This window comes from Epinephelus fuscoguttatus, linkage group LG19 (assembly GCF_011397635.1).
Source record: "Epinephelus fuscoguttatus linkage group LG19, E.fuscoguttatus.final_Chr_v1".
Lineage (NCBI taxonomy): Eukaryota > Metazoa > Chordata > Actinopteri > Perciformes > Serranidae > Epinephelus > Epinephelus fuscoguttatus.
Genome location: NC_064770.1, coordinates 33,619,069 through 33,636,566, shown reverse-complemented (window position 1 = coordinate 33,636,566; position 17,498 = coordinate 33,619,069). Strand labels below are relative to the sequence as shown.

The 17,498-nt window shown below is 38.6% G+C and overlaps 4 protein-coding genes and 1 long non-coding RNA gene across 9 annotated transcripts in view; 1 reads left to right on the top strand and 4 right to left on the bottom strand.

Moving 5' to 3' along the window:
• The window catches only part of LOC125879887 (interferon-induced very large GTPase 1-like), an 82,540-nt gene extending 68,896 nt beyond the window's left edge, over nucleotides 1-13,644 (bottom strand). The window contains exon 1 of the mRNA XM_049562007.1: nucleotides 13,194-13,644. Within this exon, the coding sequence (XP_049417964.1) occupies nucleotides 13,194-13,629 (436 nt within the window). The 5' untranslated portion in view covers nucleotides 13,630-13,644. The remainder of the gene's footprint in view (nucleotides 1-13,193) is intronic.
• The window catches only part of LOC125879940 (uncharacterized), a 105,873-nt gene that overhangs the window by 72,707 nt on the left and 15,668 nt on the right, over nucleotides 1-17,498 (top strand). The gene's annotated exons all lie outside the window — the stretch shown is intronic.
• LOC125879893 (interferon-induced very large GTPase 1-like) overlaps nucleotides 1-17,498 on the bottom strand; it is an 83,197-nt gene that overhangs the window by 53,918 nt on the left and 11,781 nt on the right. For both annotated transcript variants that reach the window (XM_049562034.1, XM_049562033.1), the window contains one exon: nucleotides 7,777-8,166. In XM_049562034.1, the coding sequence (XP_049417991.1) occupies nucleotides 7,777-8,166 (390 nt within the window). The remainder of the gene's footprint in view (nucleotides 1-7,776; nucleotides 8,167-17,498) is intronic.
• On the bottom strand, nucleotides 5,427-7,025 carry LOC125879917 (interferon-induced very large GTPase 1-like). Its single transcript, XM_049562083.1, has one exon. The coding sequence runs from the start codon at nucleotides 6,845-6,847 to the stop codon at nucleotides 5,720-5,722; it is 1,128 nt and encodes a 375-aa protein (XP_049418040.1). The 5' UTR covers nucleotides 6,848-7,025; the 3' UTR covers nucleotides 5,427-5,719.
• LOC125879930 (replication stress response regulator SDE2-like) lies at nucleotides 8,844-15,635 on the bottom strand. 4 transcript variants are annotated; one of them, XM_049562101.1, is made up of 9 exons: nucleotides 15,528-15,635; nucleotides 12,590-12,698; nucleotides 12,324-12,455; nucleotides 12,042-12,082; nucleotides 10,427-10,535; nucleotides 10,162-10,293; nucleotides 9,879-9,919; nucleotides 9,287-9,324; nucleotides 8,844-9,163 (listed from the first exon to the last, which is right to left on the bottom strand). In XM_049562101.1, exons 3-8 carry the CDS (start codon nucleotides 12,391-12,393, stop codon nucleotides 9,316-9,318), a joined length of 402 nt encoding a protein of 133 aa, XP_049418058.1. In that variant the 5' UTR covers nucleotides 12,394-12,455; nucleotides 12,590-12,698; nucleotides 15,528-15,635; the 3' UTR covers nucleotides 8,844-9,163; nucleotides 9,287-9,315. The 4 variants fall into 4 exon arrangements, with proteins under 4 accessions (XP_049418058.1, XP_049418059.1, XP_049418060.1 ...); XM_049562102.1 differs by having other exon boundaries at nucleotides 8,844-9,160; XM_049562103.1 differs by having other exon boundaries at nucleotides 9,879-9,916.

Here is a 17,498-nt window from a genome sequence, read left to right as displayed (position 1 = left end):
TGTTCAGTAGATTGAGCGATTCGACATTTAAAAAGTTGAAGTTCTTCCTTTTCTTTTGTTTTAAATTTCCTCTTTTTTTGTGTTGCAAAATTGGGTGACACCCATGTTAGCTGAGGTTCTGCAGGTTTTTGGCAGATGTTCAGTATACAATAGGCTATTAAAAATGACCAGTGTGCTAGGGCACATACACTAATGCAGAAAACAGTTTCAACATACACATGAAGGATCTATGGACAGAGGGGTATGTATGCTGTACAGATAATCTTAAAAACTTTAAAGGTAATTACATTAAAGAAAATTGTGACAAAAATGCATATGGAGGTTAAGAAAACTCAGTAGCCCATGGGCGGATCTACTGGGGTGGCATAGGGTGGCAAATGCCACCCTAAAAGAAAGCTATGCCACCCCTGCTGCCACCCCAGTTGGCTGCAAAGAATTCAAAGAAAAGTTAAGGCAAATTTGACATTTACGAGCGCAAATTTCCAATGTCCAACTGCTGTGAATGCAGCACGAGATAACTCCACAGCGGCAAGAGACTGCTTTGTTTGGAAAACTGAGTGGAGCCAGAGGGCTAGCCTATTCCAGAAAGCGGGTTTAGTGAAAGTGTTAGTGTTAACCCTGAAATGAGGGAAACTCTGGGTTTTCAGTTCCAGAAAGAGAGGTAAATCAAACTCTGAGTCAATCACCATGGCAACTGAGTCTGTGAACCTAACCTGCTCGCTGGTTAGGTTTTTCTCTGTCTCCTCCCTCTTACACGCTGTTTCATTTCCTCATTCATTCAGTCCGTGTCAAAGCTTGTATCGAAGCGCATTCATTAGCGGAGATTTACCATCTGTCACAGTCTAAATCCTGCTGGATATTAGTTTGTTACTCAGGACTGTCTGAAGTTACTGAATTTATGCACATCAATCATTTCTTTGGACCTCAGTTTTTGTCTTTACATTCAAATGTTACACAGCGAGAATTCACCCTCAGCTCAGAATCAAACCTCTGTCCTTTTTATATATATATATATATTTTTTTATAACCCTGTGCACAAGGATCAGACTGTCAGACTGTTAGAGCAGCTCCCAAATGTTTATTGCACATAATGTGTAGGTCTAATTATTTAAATTTTAAAAATGGGTATGAAGCTTTAGACACGTAGTATCAATGACTAATGATCTCTATCACTGATGTCACTGGTCGCACTGATGGAACATAATTCCTATAGCCTAATATTGGGGATTATATGTTCATATTTCTGAGTGAACAATGGTGCAGCACTTCAGTGTCTTTAAATTTACTACATTTGTAGCTGAAATAAAGTCACTGAATGCTGTTGAGTCAAGATACAAATAGATGTGCAACATTTTAAAATCTACTGTATTTTAACCTCAACGTCTTTTCAAGTGCAAATCACCAAACATATTATTACTGGGTCAGACTGTGAGTTTACAGTCATGTGTTTATGTCTTTGATCTATAGCCTAGCCTATATGTTTTAAATCTTCCTATTTTTCAGTTGCTGCCTCCTGTGTTTTTCCCCATCACATTAAATCTGAACAAATGTATTATTATATATTATTAATATAATGTAATGTATCGACAGCCTGATACACAGTCAGATTCCACCACTTTATCTTCATTAAGGAAATTTAAGTCTGATAAATGATGAATAAATGGATAACACTGAATAAAACTTTTTTTGATTAACTTTATGGTTAACTTATTGACACTTTCCTCGCTCTGAGTCAGGCTGTTCTTTTAAAGATAAACGTGCACCGTCTGCTACACATGCATTAATATCTCTACATCCACTGGATTAAAATGGAGGCGCAGTCTTTTATTTACCTGTTGCCATGGTGAATTTTGGAGTCGGAGCTCCATTGATGATGGCTTTTTATTGTCGGCTTAACTCAGAGTGAACATACTCAGAGTTGACTGAACTTACTGAAATCAGCTGTCCTGGAACCGGTAACTCAGAGTTTCCCATCTCAGGGTAATCAACTCAGAGTTTGTTGTACCTCCTTCAACACTTACTCCTAATATGAACTGTTTCACATGAAACCTCAAATGCAAGACATTGATTGCATGAGATTAAGTTTGTCTGTATGAGTTTGTAAATGTCAGCTTGTGCCCTTATGTAGTGTGAACATACTATTTCTCATCAAACTGTGATAACTGTGATTAAATTCAGTATATATACGTCAGCCATATGTTGCCACCCCTCAAAAATTCCTGCCCCCTTCTTGCCACCCCATAAATATTTTTCTAGATCCGCCCCTGTCAGTAGCCTCACTAAACTGGAAGATCTCTTTTTTAAGAAAAGTTTGTTTACTTTGGAGTGTTAGTGATGTATATCCGTACTGAAGCATGGACAATATTTAATATACACACATTTGAAGTCAGGTATTATCGACATTGTTGCTCCATATTTTCTGGACAGTAGCTAGCTGCCTTTTTAGCTTTGTGTTATGTGCAAAAACATTTTAAATATATTCTTTAAGAAGTTATGATAGGTAGCATACAGACTATGATAACACTTATGAATATAACTTTTTGTAACGCAATCAGGCACAATATTATCACTAAGGCCTGAAAATGATAGATCTGGTCGTTGTTGTTGACTTTTAGAATAAGTGGTGTCTGTTGCCAAGTCATCCTATGGCCTGCTGAGTCATGTTTGCTCAACGATAAATATGCAAATCATAACACGTTTAGATTAATAGCATCAGACCAGACACCGTCTCTGCAAAGCTGCATCCTTAAGCATGTAGTCTGTCATTTAGTCTTCTTCTTTTAGCCTGAAATGAGAAGTTTGATTAAAATGCTCACTCTTGGTCTTTACTAAAACTACAGTTTTAAATGCTAGATGTAAAACAATTTTGCCAATAAATCTTTTGATTACTTAAATGTCAAGTCTTTTTATTGACTTAAACTACACTAAAAATGTTCATTCTTTGATAAAGATGAGATTAAAATGTCAAAAATCAAAACTAAATCTAAAAGTATTTGACAACTTTGATACCATTTGGGGTTATTAAAATGGAATGTACTTGAGTTAATATGTGGCAGGTCCAAGGCATATTTTAAAACTGTGTCAAAATTAATCGGGCCATCATGAAGCTAATTATTAATTAGCTTTTTGAAAAGACCAGGTTCAACAGACCAGATATTAACAAAAGAGGCTTGAACTCAAATGATTGTGTGAATGGTCTATTTATTACAGAAAAAAAAAACATTCCAATTTTGTTTTCACAAAGGATGATCTCTATTAGTAATTATGGATATCAATATCAATGACAGGAGCCACATTAAACAAACAACAAAAGTAAATATAAAAAATAAACAAAAATAACAACAAAAAAAAGAAAGATAAATCAAAAGTGTAGAACTGTGTACTCCGAATACTTGAAAAAGCACAAAGCATCATTTATCAGATTCTTTAAAAAACAAACAAACATATGACTTAAAGGAAAAGTACAAAATTAAAAATATATGAAGATGAAAATGTTTGTGTAAAGATTATTTTCAGATGGGCAACAGATAGAGAAAGGTAAACAAAATAATGTAAAAATAGTTCTTTTTCTTTTGCACAATATGTCAACTTCTAAAAAGTGTTTCCTTTTTTTCCGTTTTGACAAGTCTTAAATACATGTTTCATGCCTTTTTCATAATCAACAGCACTTCATTACTATAGCTATAGCTTACTATAGCTTTAAAATAAGCAACATGTTAAATGCATCTTAATCATCATTAAAAATAAGAAGAAAAAACATTTTTGATGGAAAAAAACCTATGACTAATTCTGATCTGTCTCATACTTTTTACAATCATCATTTAATTGTAAATAAACATACAGTACAGGCCAAAAGTTTGGACACACCTTCTCATTGAATGCGTTTTCTTTATTTTCATGACTATTTACATTGTAGATTCTCACTGAAGGCATCAAAACTATGAATGAACACATGTGGAGTTATGTACTTAACAAAAAAAGGTGAAATAACTGAAAACATGTTTTATATTCTAGTTTCTTCAAAATAGCCACCCTTTGCTCTGATTACTGCTTTGCACACTCTTGGCATTCTCTCCATGAGCTTCAAGAGGTAGTCACCTGAAATGGTTTTCCAACAGTCTTGAAGGAGTTCCCAGAGGTGTTTAGCACTTGTTGGCCCCTTTGCCTTCACTCTGCGGTCCAGCTCACCCCAAACCATCTCGATTGGGTTCAGGTCCGGTGACTGTGGAGGCCAGGTCATCTGCCGCAGCACTCCATCACTCTCCTTCTTGGTCAAATAGCCCTTACACAGCCTGGAGGTGTGTTTGGGGTCATTGTCCTGTTGAAAAATAAATGATCGTCCAACTAAACGCAAACCGGATGGGATGGCATGTCGCTGCAGGATGCTGTGGTAGCCATGCTGGTTCAGTGTGCCTTCAATTTTGAATAAATCCCCAACAGTGTCACCAGCAAAACACCCCCACACCATCACACCTCCTCCTCCATGCTTCACAGTGGGAACCAGGCATGTGGAATCCATCCGTTCACCTTTTCTGCGTCTCACAAAGACACGGCGGTTGGAACCAAAGATCTCAAATTTGGACTCATCAGACCAAAGCACAGATTTCCACTGGTCTAATGTCCATTCCTTGTGTTTCTTGGCCCAAACAAATCTCTTCTGCTTGTTGCCTCTCCTTAGCAGTGGTTTCCTAGCAGCTATTTGACCATGAAGGCCTGATTCGCGCAGTCTCCTCTTAACAGTTGTTCTAGAGATGGGTCTGCTGCTAGAACTCTGTGTGGCATTCATCTGGTCTCTGATCTGAGCTGCTGTTAACTTGCGATTTCTGAGGCTGGTGACTCGGATGAACTTATCCTCAGAAGCAGAGGTGACTCTTGGTCTTCCTTTCCTGGGTCGGTCCTCATGTGTGCCAGTTTCGTTGTAGCGCTTGATGGTTTTTGCGACTCCACTTGGGGACACATTTAGTTTTTGCAATTTTCCGGACTGACTGACCTTCATTTCTTAAAGTAATGATGGCCACTCGTTTTTCTTTAGTTAGCTGATTGGTTCTTGCCATAATATGAATTTTAACAGTTGTCCAATAGGGCTGTCGGCTGTGTATTAACCTGACTTCTGCACAACACAACTGATGGTCCCAACCCCATTGATAAAGCAAGAAATTCCACTAATTAACCCTGATAAGGCACACCTGTGAAGTGGAAACCATTTCAGGTGACTACCTCTTGAAGCTCATGGAGAGAATGCCAAGAGTGTGCAAAGCAGTAATCAGAGCAAAGGGTGGCTATTTTGAAGAAACTAGAATATAAAACATGTTTTCAGTTATTTCACCTTTTTTGTTAAGTACATAACTCCACATGTGTTCATTCATAGTTTTGATGCCTTCAGTGAGAATCTACAATGTAAATAGTCATGAAAATAAAGAAAACGCATTCAATGAGAAGGTGTGTCCAAACTTTTGGCCTGTACTGTACATTGTGTTCTCATTTGCTTCAAGATATTTTCAGGCATCCTTTCAACTGTTCTACATTAAAAAGCATGAAGATACATATTGATCAGATCATGAACATGTGCTGTTTTGATCCTTTTGGAAAAGACTTCATTGTCATTATTGCAATTGTTGTCACTCCTTTAATGAAAATAAAAGCTCCTATTTCTGTTGAAAAGTTAAAGACACTGTGGCCTTCTGTTATTCTGAGCAGAGTTTGGTTGTTTGTGGCTCAGTCACAGATTGTACATGTCATCCAGACTTTCAATAGCTTCTTGTTTACTGTGGTCTCTCCACTCAGGAGGAATTTCTCCCCTGCCCTGGAATTTTAAGTTATAGTGGTCTTCCAGTTGCTGTTGAAATCGACATACAAACCATTTCCAGTATGTCATCTTAGACCCATCAGGAGTAATTTGCCATGTTGCATACTTCTTCCCAGCACGCTGATACTGTTTGTAAGGAATACTCTCATCTGAATCAGAATGGCGGTAGAAGCATTTGTCACTTGCAACTAATGTTGTGCAGAAATCAATGACCAGATCTACTTTGCCTCGAGTATGCCATCCTTCAATCCCAGAGGGCCGATGAAAAGGCACACTATGTTTGTCAGGACTGTGATTTTCTAGCGTGTTGGTACAAACAGCTGCACAGAATGGACACTTTGCCCAGCAGCAGTTACACAGCTGATCGATGAGGATTTGATCAGGCTTCATCCTGAATTCCTCCATCTTATCCAGTGAAATGCTGCTCGCTTCCTTCATGACAGATTCAAGACCTTTCTCTATCTCTTCTTTAAGGAAGTCAAAATTGTTAATGTCACTTAAGTTTTGACAACAAAAGGTGTTGAATGTCAGCTCATCTTTTAGCAAACTGGAAAACTCCTTTACCCACATGTCTGAGTCTCCTCTCTGAGTTTTGACTTTATCTGTTGCAGTAAATAAAGCTTGACTCACAAGCTTATTGATGTCTGCAACATTTTTCTTGAGTATATTTCGTGCTTTATCTTTGTTGTCTGTGAAGATGTATTTCTGTACTTGCTCTCTTATGAAAGTCTCTGCTTGGTTCCTTGGGTGTTGGATGTAGGTGATAAAACCACCAAAGTCCTCTTTCTCAGCCAGTGACTTCAGCAAGTGTTTCTCCAAGTTCAACCTGTTCCCACTGAATGCTGGGAAACTGCACTTCATCTCTCCAGCAAGATCAATAGCAGTCTTGTTACAGACGGCCTCAACAGTGGAACTCTTCAGTTTCTCACAGATCAGTTCACCCAACACAACAGCAGATGAGCTTCCTCTGCAGAAGCTGCTGAAAATGTTGTAATATTGCTCTTTCTTGCTTTCTACATAAGTGACTGCATCGTTGTTCATTTTGAATTTCTTATGTGACTCTGAAAGCCTCCTTCTTCACAGCATATTTACTTTTTGATTCAAACTCTTTCACCTTTTCTTTGACATTTTTGGCAACTTCTTGCAAGTAAATTGATCTGTAGCCTCTGGTAGCGACAGGTTTGCTCTTGATTGCATCAAGGGACTGTTTTTCAGTATTGTCAATGAAGGATCTGATCAGTTTCTGTTCTTCACATACGAAAGAACTTCTTGATGTAAGAACTCCTTGAAGTTCTCCTTGATGTTCTTCATTTTGTTCTGTTGACCCCCAAAGTGTGAATATTTTTTTAAATGATGCCCACATTGTTGAAAGTCTTCCTTGTCCTTCAGTGCTTTTGTTTTCCCTTTCATCTTGGGATTGTTGGCCTGTGTTGCACTGATCTCGGTCCTTGGTGAGACACACGTGTGTAATCACCCACCTCTGATATTTTCTTGTATCTGCCACTGCTTTCAGATTCAGTTATAAGAGACCATTCAAAACCAAGCTCCTGAAGGATAGTTGCCTGATCCTTTTTATAGTTGATGTCCTCAATAGGTTTTGTACCTGCAGTTAGTTCACTAACCCAGCCACTCCAAACAGAGTTGAACTGTTTTTTAAGTTCCTCTTCATCTTTAGCCTTGTCCTTTAACTGATGAGCGAGTTCTTTGCTCTTTTGTAGCAGCTTGTTCTCAAACTCTGTCTTCTTATCATCAAGCTTTTTACAAGCATTTTTCTGCTCAATCACTTCATCCAGTTTTCTTTTGACTCATCTCACTTGGTCATCATGAAACTCCTTGATTTTGCTTTCAAATCGTCCTTGCCACTGAACCAGTATTTCTTTGTCCCTGTCATCTTCAAAGTATGTTGTCATTGCTTTTTTGATTTCTCCATATGTTGTGTTCATTTCCTTATTAAGATAGCTGAGCTCAACCTTGTCAAGTTTTCCATTTTCAATTCTGGTGTGAAGCCCATTCTCAATGTTTAACATGTTACTCCTCAGGGCCCAGGTCCAAGTCCCATACTGGACCTCAAGTTTTCTGTACACTGCAATTTCAAGTGTGTTTTTGAAACTAAAAACAAAGTTTTCATTCATCAGGGCATTCCAAAGGTCCTGAATTTTGCTTTTGAACTGTGAGAGAGTAATTCCAGCTGACTGTGAAGCGTTGGAGAGGATGAACTTCTTCAGCTCTTGGACACTCTCACTGTAACCTGGATTTGGAGGAGCCATAGGTGGACTTCCCTCCCATAGTTGGGCAAAGTATTTCACGTCTTTCTGCACATCAAATGCAATGACATCACGAAAGCACTCAGCATTACAAACCTCCTCTTTGGCTGCTAGTTGAGCCATCTTGTCCAGTTTTTCTTGCAGCTGTCTTTTTCCATGCATGTTTTTCTCTGCAGCTGCAATATCTGTAACATTCTGGTGAACAAACACAACAATTACCATTATGTATTTTCCCTTTTTTTTCTCAAAAGCACCACATTCCCTATCAGCAGTGAGACATATGAGAGGCTTTGGTGACTTGAAAAGGTCTGAGATAACTGCAGAACTTTTGTCACCTTTTCCCAGAGTTGGTACAAGAACCACATTGATTGAAGATTTTTCAGTCAGTATGTCACGCTGTTTTTCAATTGACAGAGCATCACCATGAAGATTACAGAAGGCAATGCAGTCAGTAAAGGCATCATTGGGTTTTCCAGCAGGGCAGTACCAGGCAATCTCTGCCACACCATCCATCAGATGGCGAGACTTGGTGCTACCTGGGCAGTTTCTGTGGAAGAAGGTGCTGTGACGGTCGTTGATCAAAGTGTTAATCAGCTGTGACTTAGACAGAGATAGTGAACCCAGGCGGAGAAATGACACCATGGGTGTCTCAGCTTTGCAGATGGGCATGCTCTTCATGGTGACAGTGTTTGAATTATCTTTGATTTCAGTTACCTTCCATGTTTTACTTATTTGTCTGAAAGTCCACAGAGGACATTCAATGTCCATTGTGACTGGGTCAGGAACAAGCAAAGGTAAGGCATACTGACATTGTGATAGCTTTGTAATCATGTTCTGCTTCAAAAAGCTGTCTGAGCAGTGAAATACTGCCATTTGAACATCCATTGGATGCACATGAGTCTAGAAAAGTATGTGCGAGTTCCTTCTCAGATGTTTCATGGTCCTGTTTCACAGGTGGACCTACTTTAAGAAAATCTGCTGGTGACAACTTCTGTTGATGTTTATCTTGAAGGTGAAGTCTGCCAAGCAGTGTTTCGGTTTCTCTTTGATATTGTTCCTTCCTGTTGATCTCTTCAGAACTCTTCACTGACTGCTGTAAATAAGTAAATAAATATGTACTGTATGTATAACATTGTAACACCATATGAGATATAAATTAGATTGTCCTGAACATCTAATAAAATAAATATGGACTTTTTTTCATTTTTTTTTTTACCTTATTCTTGTTTCCACTCATATCCATATCTAAGGGACCTGCAGAAGAATAATGAACATATTACATGGAGGTCAGAGCAATATACTTTTATACCGATACACACACACACACACACACACACACACATATATATATGTATATATCATGCTAATTTTAATCTGTATTGAATATTAAAACTCAATGAGCTGTATTTCTGACCTTTGCATGTCATTATAGAATTCATGAAAATGTTATCTTTCTCAGTGGTTGCCGATCGTACAGGCTTGATTTCACATTCTCCTACTAATGCGTGGTCATGATTCTTTGAGTGTTTATTATCGTCAGGTTCATTCTCTGGATCACACTAAGAAAATAAGTTATTTTATTTTACATCAGTCGACCAAAATATATATTATATTTTAGTGAGAAGAAATGACTATTTTCTGCAAGCTTTTTCAACTCATCTATGTGTCCAAACAGGAGGTTCATGGATTCAAACTCTTATCTAAACGTAAAAGGTCACCAGCTAAAACCTTGACCCAGAAAAAAGGTAACATTAAAAAAAGAGACACTGGTGTACGGCAATTACTACTGAGGACTGAAAAGATCTCACCTTTACTTCTGATTTAGCTGTACTCTCCTCCTGCTGGTCTGCTGCAGGGTAATGTGACAACAATCAGATTGCATGATCAAACATAAAAGAAATTGTTTTGGTCATTTGACCATTCCAGGTTAATAAGATTTATTTGCAAAGGTTGTTTGAATATTTAAAAAGTGTATCGTTTAACATGATGTATCTCCTCCACACTAAATATACATATGTTTTATTTTAATCGTAATTAAACAGATTTTGCAAAAATGAAATAAGAAAAGAAAGAAAATTCTATAAGTCCTACCTTCTTTGGTCTCTGCTGAAACAGTCTGAGATGATGCACTTGTGTCCTTCACTGCATCACTCTCCTTCATAGAACGCTCAGTCGTGTTACTGCTGCTTTCATTGGTGACCTCATTAACTTCATCAGTCTCTCCTGTTGAAGGGTCAAAGCCAAAAATATTACAAATTAATAATTTCCCTACTTTATTTATGCCAATGAAATTGAAATATCATTTTACAGTTGAAATCTATGTTGCCATACAATGAAAGTTTTCTTTACAATGCACCTTTCTCGTTGTTTGCAGATGGTATTACAGACGTGATTTCAGAGTCTCCTCCCACTCTTGTGCTGTCATCGTCCTTGTCTGAGTGTTTAGCACCACTCAGTGGATCACACTAAGAAAACAGGTGATTTTAGAAAACCTTTAGCTTATCTGGTGATGAACCATTGAGATCAAGAATGTGAAGGTCAACCACACACTGTGGTAGTCCAATTCAGAGTACAATAAAACCAAAAAAAAAGTAAGGGTAGATAATATACACAACTAGATGCAAACATGTTTGTGTTTTAGTGAGTAGATATTAAACTTCTCTGCAAAAGTGTTACCAATTCATCCAAGTGTCCAACCAGGAGGTTCAAATCAAATCAAAAATCAAATCAAGTTTATTTATATAGCACATTTATAAACAACTACAGTTGACCAAAGTGCTGTACAAAATAAAAGAATGACACACAAATACATAGCAATATAAAATGCACACAAAGATGCAACAGAATAAAACTGGTAAGAACAATTACAAATGTGAAAGATTATAAAATATTAAAATCACTACAGACAACCAAAGGCCATTGACAACATGTATGTTTTCAGATTTGTCTGAAAAGTGTCAATGGAGGGGGAGCATTTGATTGAGAGTGGAAGGCTATTTCAGAGCTTTGCAAAGGCACGATCTACCTTACCCACCAGCCTCGATGGCAGGACAGTTATAGAGACAATGTTCGGAGGACCACATGAGAATGGGTGTAATTCGGGACCGGGGGGGTGCTTGACTGTCATGACATGTCAGCTTCATTAAAAGCATAGCTGCAAATTAAAGCAACAATAGATGTAAAAGCACAGAGACAATACATCTGTGATCAGTTCCCAAATTTAATTTTAACAATTTTTTCAATCTTTTCCTTTTCCAATTTCTCGTTTTATTTTATGGAAGTGATCAATGTGAGTGCACTTGTCCTTTAAACTCAATAAAAAATAAAAGTTTGTAGAACAGTTTTGAACAGTTACAACAAGAGGCTGCACTGCAACGTGCAAATCACTCCGTCAAGTGGCTGCCTGAGCTTTCCCTGTCCTCGCAGCTGCAGCTTGCGCTCTCTTCATCTACTTCATCGCCACTGCTGTATACAATTTAAAAACTACAACACCCATAATTCATGTAGGAACTGCTGCAGCCAATGTGCAGCCGGTGGGAGCTGCAGGACGACTCAACCATCATGATCAGTTTTTAATGTTTTATCATCAGGCAATAACTACTCCAGACTCTGCTCTAGTGTCATTTTTGGGACAATTAGGGCAGGATTCAGGATTCGGGACAGCTGCTTGGATTTCGGGGCTGTTCTGAATTTTTCGGGACATCTGGTCAGCCTACTTGCACCTAATATAAGCCAATAAATTGACCAAACACAAACAAAAAAAGGATTGGATTTAGGAGGCGGAGTGGTATGAGTACATGGAATTAAACTCTGTTCCAAGTCTGAACTAAAAAGGCCAAAAGCTCTAATCTTAAGATGAAGGTTCAGGTGTTAGTGCTGAACTCTGACTTACCTTAAGAAAAAAAATAGTTAGCACTGAAATAAGAAATTCTTCTGCATGACCATGACAACTGAGGGCCAAAGAATCTCACCTTCATCTCTGATTTAGTTGTACTCTCCTCCTGCTGCACCACTGCAAGATAATGAAACAACAAGCAGATTGCATGATCAAACATAAAAGAAATTGTTTTGGTCATTTGACCATTCCAGGTTAATAAGATTTATTTGCAAAGGTTGTTTGAATATTTAAAAAGTGTATTGTTTAACATGATGTATGTCCTCTACACTAAATATACATATGTTTTATTTGAATCATAATTAAACAGATTTTACTAAAATGAAATTAAAAAGAAAGAAAATTCAGTAATTCTTACCTTCTTTGGTCTCTGCTGAAACAGTCTGAGATGATGGACTTGTGTCCTTCACTGCATCACTCTCCTTCATAGAACGCTCAGTCGTGTTACTGCTGCTTTCATGGTTGACCTCTTTAACTTCATCAGTCTCTCCTGTTGAAGGGTCAAAGCCAACAAATAATATAAATGAATAATTTCCCTACTTTATTTATACCAATAAAATTGAAATAGAATTTTACATTTGAAATCTATGTTGCCATACAATGAAAGTTTTCATTAAAATGCACCTTTCTTGTTGTTTGTAGATGATATTACAGGAGTGGTTTCAGATTCTCCTCCCACTCTTGTGCTGTCATCGTCCTTGTCTGAGTGTTTAGCACCACTCACTGGATCACACTAAGAAAATAGGTGATTTTAGAAAACCTTTAGCTTATCTGGTCATAACCATTGATGATATGGTATACCAATACAGAGTAGCTATATTTTGGTCTCTGCCAGCTCCAGGGGGAAATATTTGGCTCTACAACTACTAAATGCTCCATGAAGTGTACCAGCTAGTTACTAAATATGTCTGTCTGCTGTTTGGTGATGAATAGGTGGTATACAGTGGGTTTTTAGAACTCTTTTGCTGAACAAGCAGGGAAACCAGAACAAAACCGTAAATTTACAGACCAGACAGCTAAACTATGACCTGAAACTCACCATAAAGCTCTGTAAATAATTCCTCTAACCGTGATAATTCTTTGTAGGTTCACCACTACGAGAGACCCCTGTTTACACTGCAAAATTGTTTTTACGTTGACGTTACATTGTTATTGCAAAATACTGATTCTAAGTGCTTCAACTTTTGTCCACTTTATGAAGCACTGAATGCCAACATTAAAATCTCACCTATTTGATTTTGCTGAAACACGGAGGTGTTGATCCTTCCTTCTGTTTGGGATTTGTGGTCCATGGGTTCGTTCTGCTCTTTATCTTCATCACACAGACCACTGTAGCAGTGGTACTCATTTTCAGAGACCATGATGTCTATTTTTTCCAGCAAAGCTATTATCTCTTTTACATCTGTCATACTTCTTGTACATGTGTGGTATCTTTTTTCAACAAAACTGCTGTTGGCTTTCAGATCTTTCAATGCACGTTCACATTTTTCGTCTGACTCGTGAGTCACAACTGTGATTAAATAAGCAAGTGATCGTTTCCCGAAAGCCTTTTCTAACCACTGCACTCCTGAACTGTAATGGCTTGTATGCAGACCATTTGGTAACAGTAAGAGAAAGGCGTGAATTTCCTGACTTAATGGGAAGCACCAAAAAAAATAATACATTTGTATAACTCAACAGCACTGTCTCTTTCTAGGAATCATGACCTGGTTACTCAAGATACTTAGTCTCGCTCACCAGACCTTTCTCAAGAAAAGAAAGGTCTGGCTGCGCAGATTCTCACTTTAAGATTGGAAAAAAAAATGCCCCGGCTGCTTGTATTCCTTTCAACCAATCACAATCGTTCTTGGCGGTGCCACAGCAACAGTGCGCTTGCAAAAATATTGCCGGGGGGAAACAGGTTTTGGTGTAACACGGCCACAAAAATATCGCCTACAGGACGCGAACCATGGCAGAAATGGCTACATCCCCACAAGGTCAAACACCGCAAAAATTAGTAAAGGACGTGTTGAAAACTGCAACCAGAGGTGGTAGGGCGGGACTTCAGCGGGTGGCTCGTTCCACCCAATGAGAGGCTGATCTCTGCAGCGAACTTCCACCCACTCAGACTACAAGATAATTAACAGACCTTGTTGTGAGAAGTTTCATGTAGGAACTATTTTCTTGACTTACTACTTCTTGGATGAGAGGCTTGTGCACTTGACAGTGTGAGATGTCAACATTGATGCTGTCCTCGGCTGAGCTGTAACGTTAGCTAGCTCAGTGGAGCTAGGTGAGCTAGCAGTAGATGCACGCTTCCCCCTGCACAGTGATACAGTTGACAGATGTAGTTTGGTAGAAAGAAAATAATTCCGACATGAAACTGCTCACAACAAGGTCTGTGGATTATCTTGAGTAACCAGGTCCTGATTTCTGGAAAGAGACATTGCTGTATTTTTTTGGTGCTTTGAGCACCACATGCCCAGAGCCATCTAGTCCCATGATGCTGAAGAGAAGGCATAGTAGCTAAATGTGGCAAAATGTTGATGTTATTTTCAGCATATTAGTTAAATATTTAGTTTCACCAAGAACATTTAGATTTAACATTTATATTTATATTTAGCATTTAGATTTAACATTTAGATTTAGATTTAACATTTAGATTTAGATTTAGATTTAGCATTTAGATTTAACATTTAGGTGCCACATTTAATATTTAGATTTAACTATTTAATATATTTTTAAGTTAACAAATATTGCTGTAAATGTGGTAAAAGGTGACGTTAAAAAATTCACAATACTTTTTTAAACATTGTTTGAAGCTAAATGTGGCAAAATGTTGATGTTATTTTCAGCGTGAGACACTTTACAAATGGCACCCCATAATAATGAAGGAGATCAGGTCACACAATAAGGTACACAAAATCAGAGTAGTTACTGAGGAACTAATGAGGAACTAATGAGTAGTTACTGAGGAACTAAGGTACACAAAATTAGAGTAGCTACTGAGGAACGAATGAGTAGTTACTGAGGAACTAAGCTACACAAAATTAGATTAGTTATGGAGGAACTATTCTCGGAACCCATTGGCTGTATTCGGCGTCTGACTTCCGGCAGACTGCGATACAGCCTCTGGGGGCAGACACCCGATTTTTTGGCATTCCGGTTTGATTTGGGCGGAGGAGGCGAATTTACGTTTCTGACTTCCATTTATATATAAGTAAATAGGCTGAACCATTGCGACGGATTCAGAGTTTGCAGTGACGCCAATTACGTTCCGCCTCATTAGTTCACCTTACGGACAGTTTAACCTGGCAACAACTGCAGCCGGCTCAAACGTCATTGGTCAATATCACGTGGATTTCAAACAGCCTACAACCGGAAACCAGGGCTCTTCCGCTCTTCTTCCAGAGGCAAGATCTCTGGGGTTTGCCTACACACTCTATATTCACTGAATGTAGAGTCTGTATATAGAGACTACGGAGGAACTAATGAGGAACTAATGAGAAACGAATGAGGAACTAACGAGTAGTTAGAAAGATTATAAAATTTATAAAAAAGTAGAGTAGTACTCTAAACTCACATTTGTTCAGTGCCTCATTAGCTCCGGCTGGTCTGTGTCAATATGGCTGCTTTGACAGAAATTCTTCTAGTCCCCTCCCTATTAAGATAGAGATCAGACGCCTGTGTAATTCTCAGTCCACCCCTTACAGACCCCTCCTGCTCCTCGCAAATCTGATGTGGTGCAATATTAAAAAAAGTGACAGTAAGAAAGCTCTACTTCCCAGAAACCATGTGACTTAGTCAAAAACAACAATGAGGCTAAAAGGTCACACTACTCACTGCCATGCACATACTGCTGTCAACACTGCAGTGTAGCTCTGGTAGCTCTAGCTGCAACAATAGTTCATGTTTAAAAAGACATGAAGCATCATACCAGGAGATCCACTGATACTTGACACATGTAAGAGCACTGATTCAGTCTCACGCTTTCATTTTTAACTAAAACTGCTTCTGACTTTCCTCAGTCAATCTACCATCATGGACTGAAATTGAGGACCACAATGGAAATAAGCCTTTGGCTTTCTTGTATACTTAATCCTCGACAATTTCTAAAAATCGTATATGGAGTCTGTCTTATTGATCAGTCTATCATGTATATTTTACATTTTTGTCAAATAAATATCTATCTATGATCATTTTAAAGTAAAACCAAAAGCTTAAGACTGGATCTCTTCCTTTGTCCTTTTTTGGAGTAACCTTACTGTGAAATCACGGTGCCAGATTCAGTGCAGTAGAAGCACTTGTGAGGCTGATGATTCAGACCTTTTAAGCCTTTCCTCAAATATTTCTTTTATGTTGTTGATGGTACTGGTTAAAGAAAGAGTTTTACCTGAGTAAACAGTAAATGGGCCGTTTACTGTTTCAGGTCATTTTGGAGACACATTGTAACATAAAGTTATGCAACGTGAGGTTTTTAAAATAAATTAAAACGGCACCTACCACTACTATGAAGAGAAACAAAGCCTAGGGCTGCTTCATATTATAGATCATACCCACCCCAAACTCACACACACACACACACACACACACACACACACACACACAAACAGAGGGGCGGAGAGAGTTTAGAGACCCACTGTTGTTTTTGACAGTTTGTTAAGACACTCACACACATTATGGGTTTTGATGAGCTTCGCAGGCTTTTGTGCCTGATGCCAGATGGTCACTCCAGCCCTGGATGTGGTGGATGAGTGGGTCAAGCACAAGACTTTGACTCAGGAGACTGGGGTTTGAATCCTGTGTGAGTCCATCCATTTTCTAACTGATTATCCTCTTGAGGGTCGCAGGGGGGCTGGAGCCTATCCCAGCTGACATCAGGTGAGAGGCAGAGTATACCCTGGACAGGTCACCTGCTTACGGGCAATTTAGAGTCACCGATTAATCTGCATGTCTTTGGATTGTGGGAGGAAGATGGAGCACCCAGAGAAAACCCACGCTGACACAGGGAGGACATGCAAACTCTGCAGGAACCCTCTTGCTGTGAGGCGACAGTGCTAACCACCATACCACTGTGCCGCCCTCCTGTGTGAGTCAACAGTGGGATATTATTTTAGACATAGTTGACATATTGTCTTAAGTTTTTAGGACGTATAAAGCTGCTGTATGCACACTTGGTACAGAAACTTTAGCAAAATAGCTGAATAGACCCGTTCTTATTAATGTCATATTTTAACGATGCCAGGACGCCCAGTTTTTTGTTTAACCTCATTAAAGCCTTTTTAATGCGTTTTTTTTTTTTGAAAACAAAACGTAACTTTTCTTTAAACACTTATTTCTGTTTGTCTAGACCTCCAGTATAATTTTATTGTTACACCCCTCATCCCTTAGTGTAATCAGGGAATGTAACAACAAAAGCTATTTGATCCTTCCCTTAGTCCACACCAACCTGTTTTTCTGTTTTATCATACTGTGTAGCAGGAAGGAAAAAGGAAGTGATGTCACAGCCTTGTCCACCTGAGCAGGAGAGGAAGGAGGAGGGGAAGGTGATAAA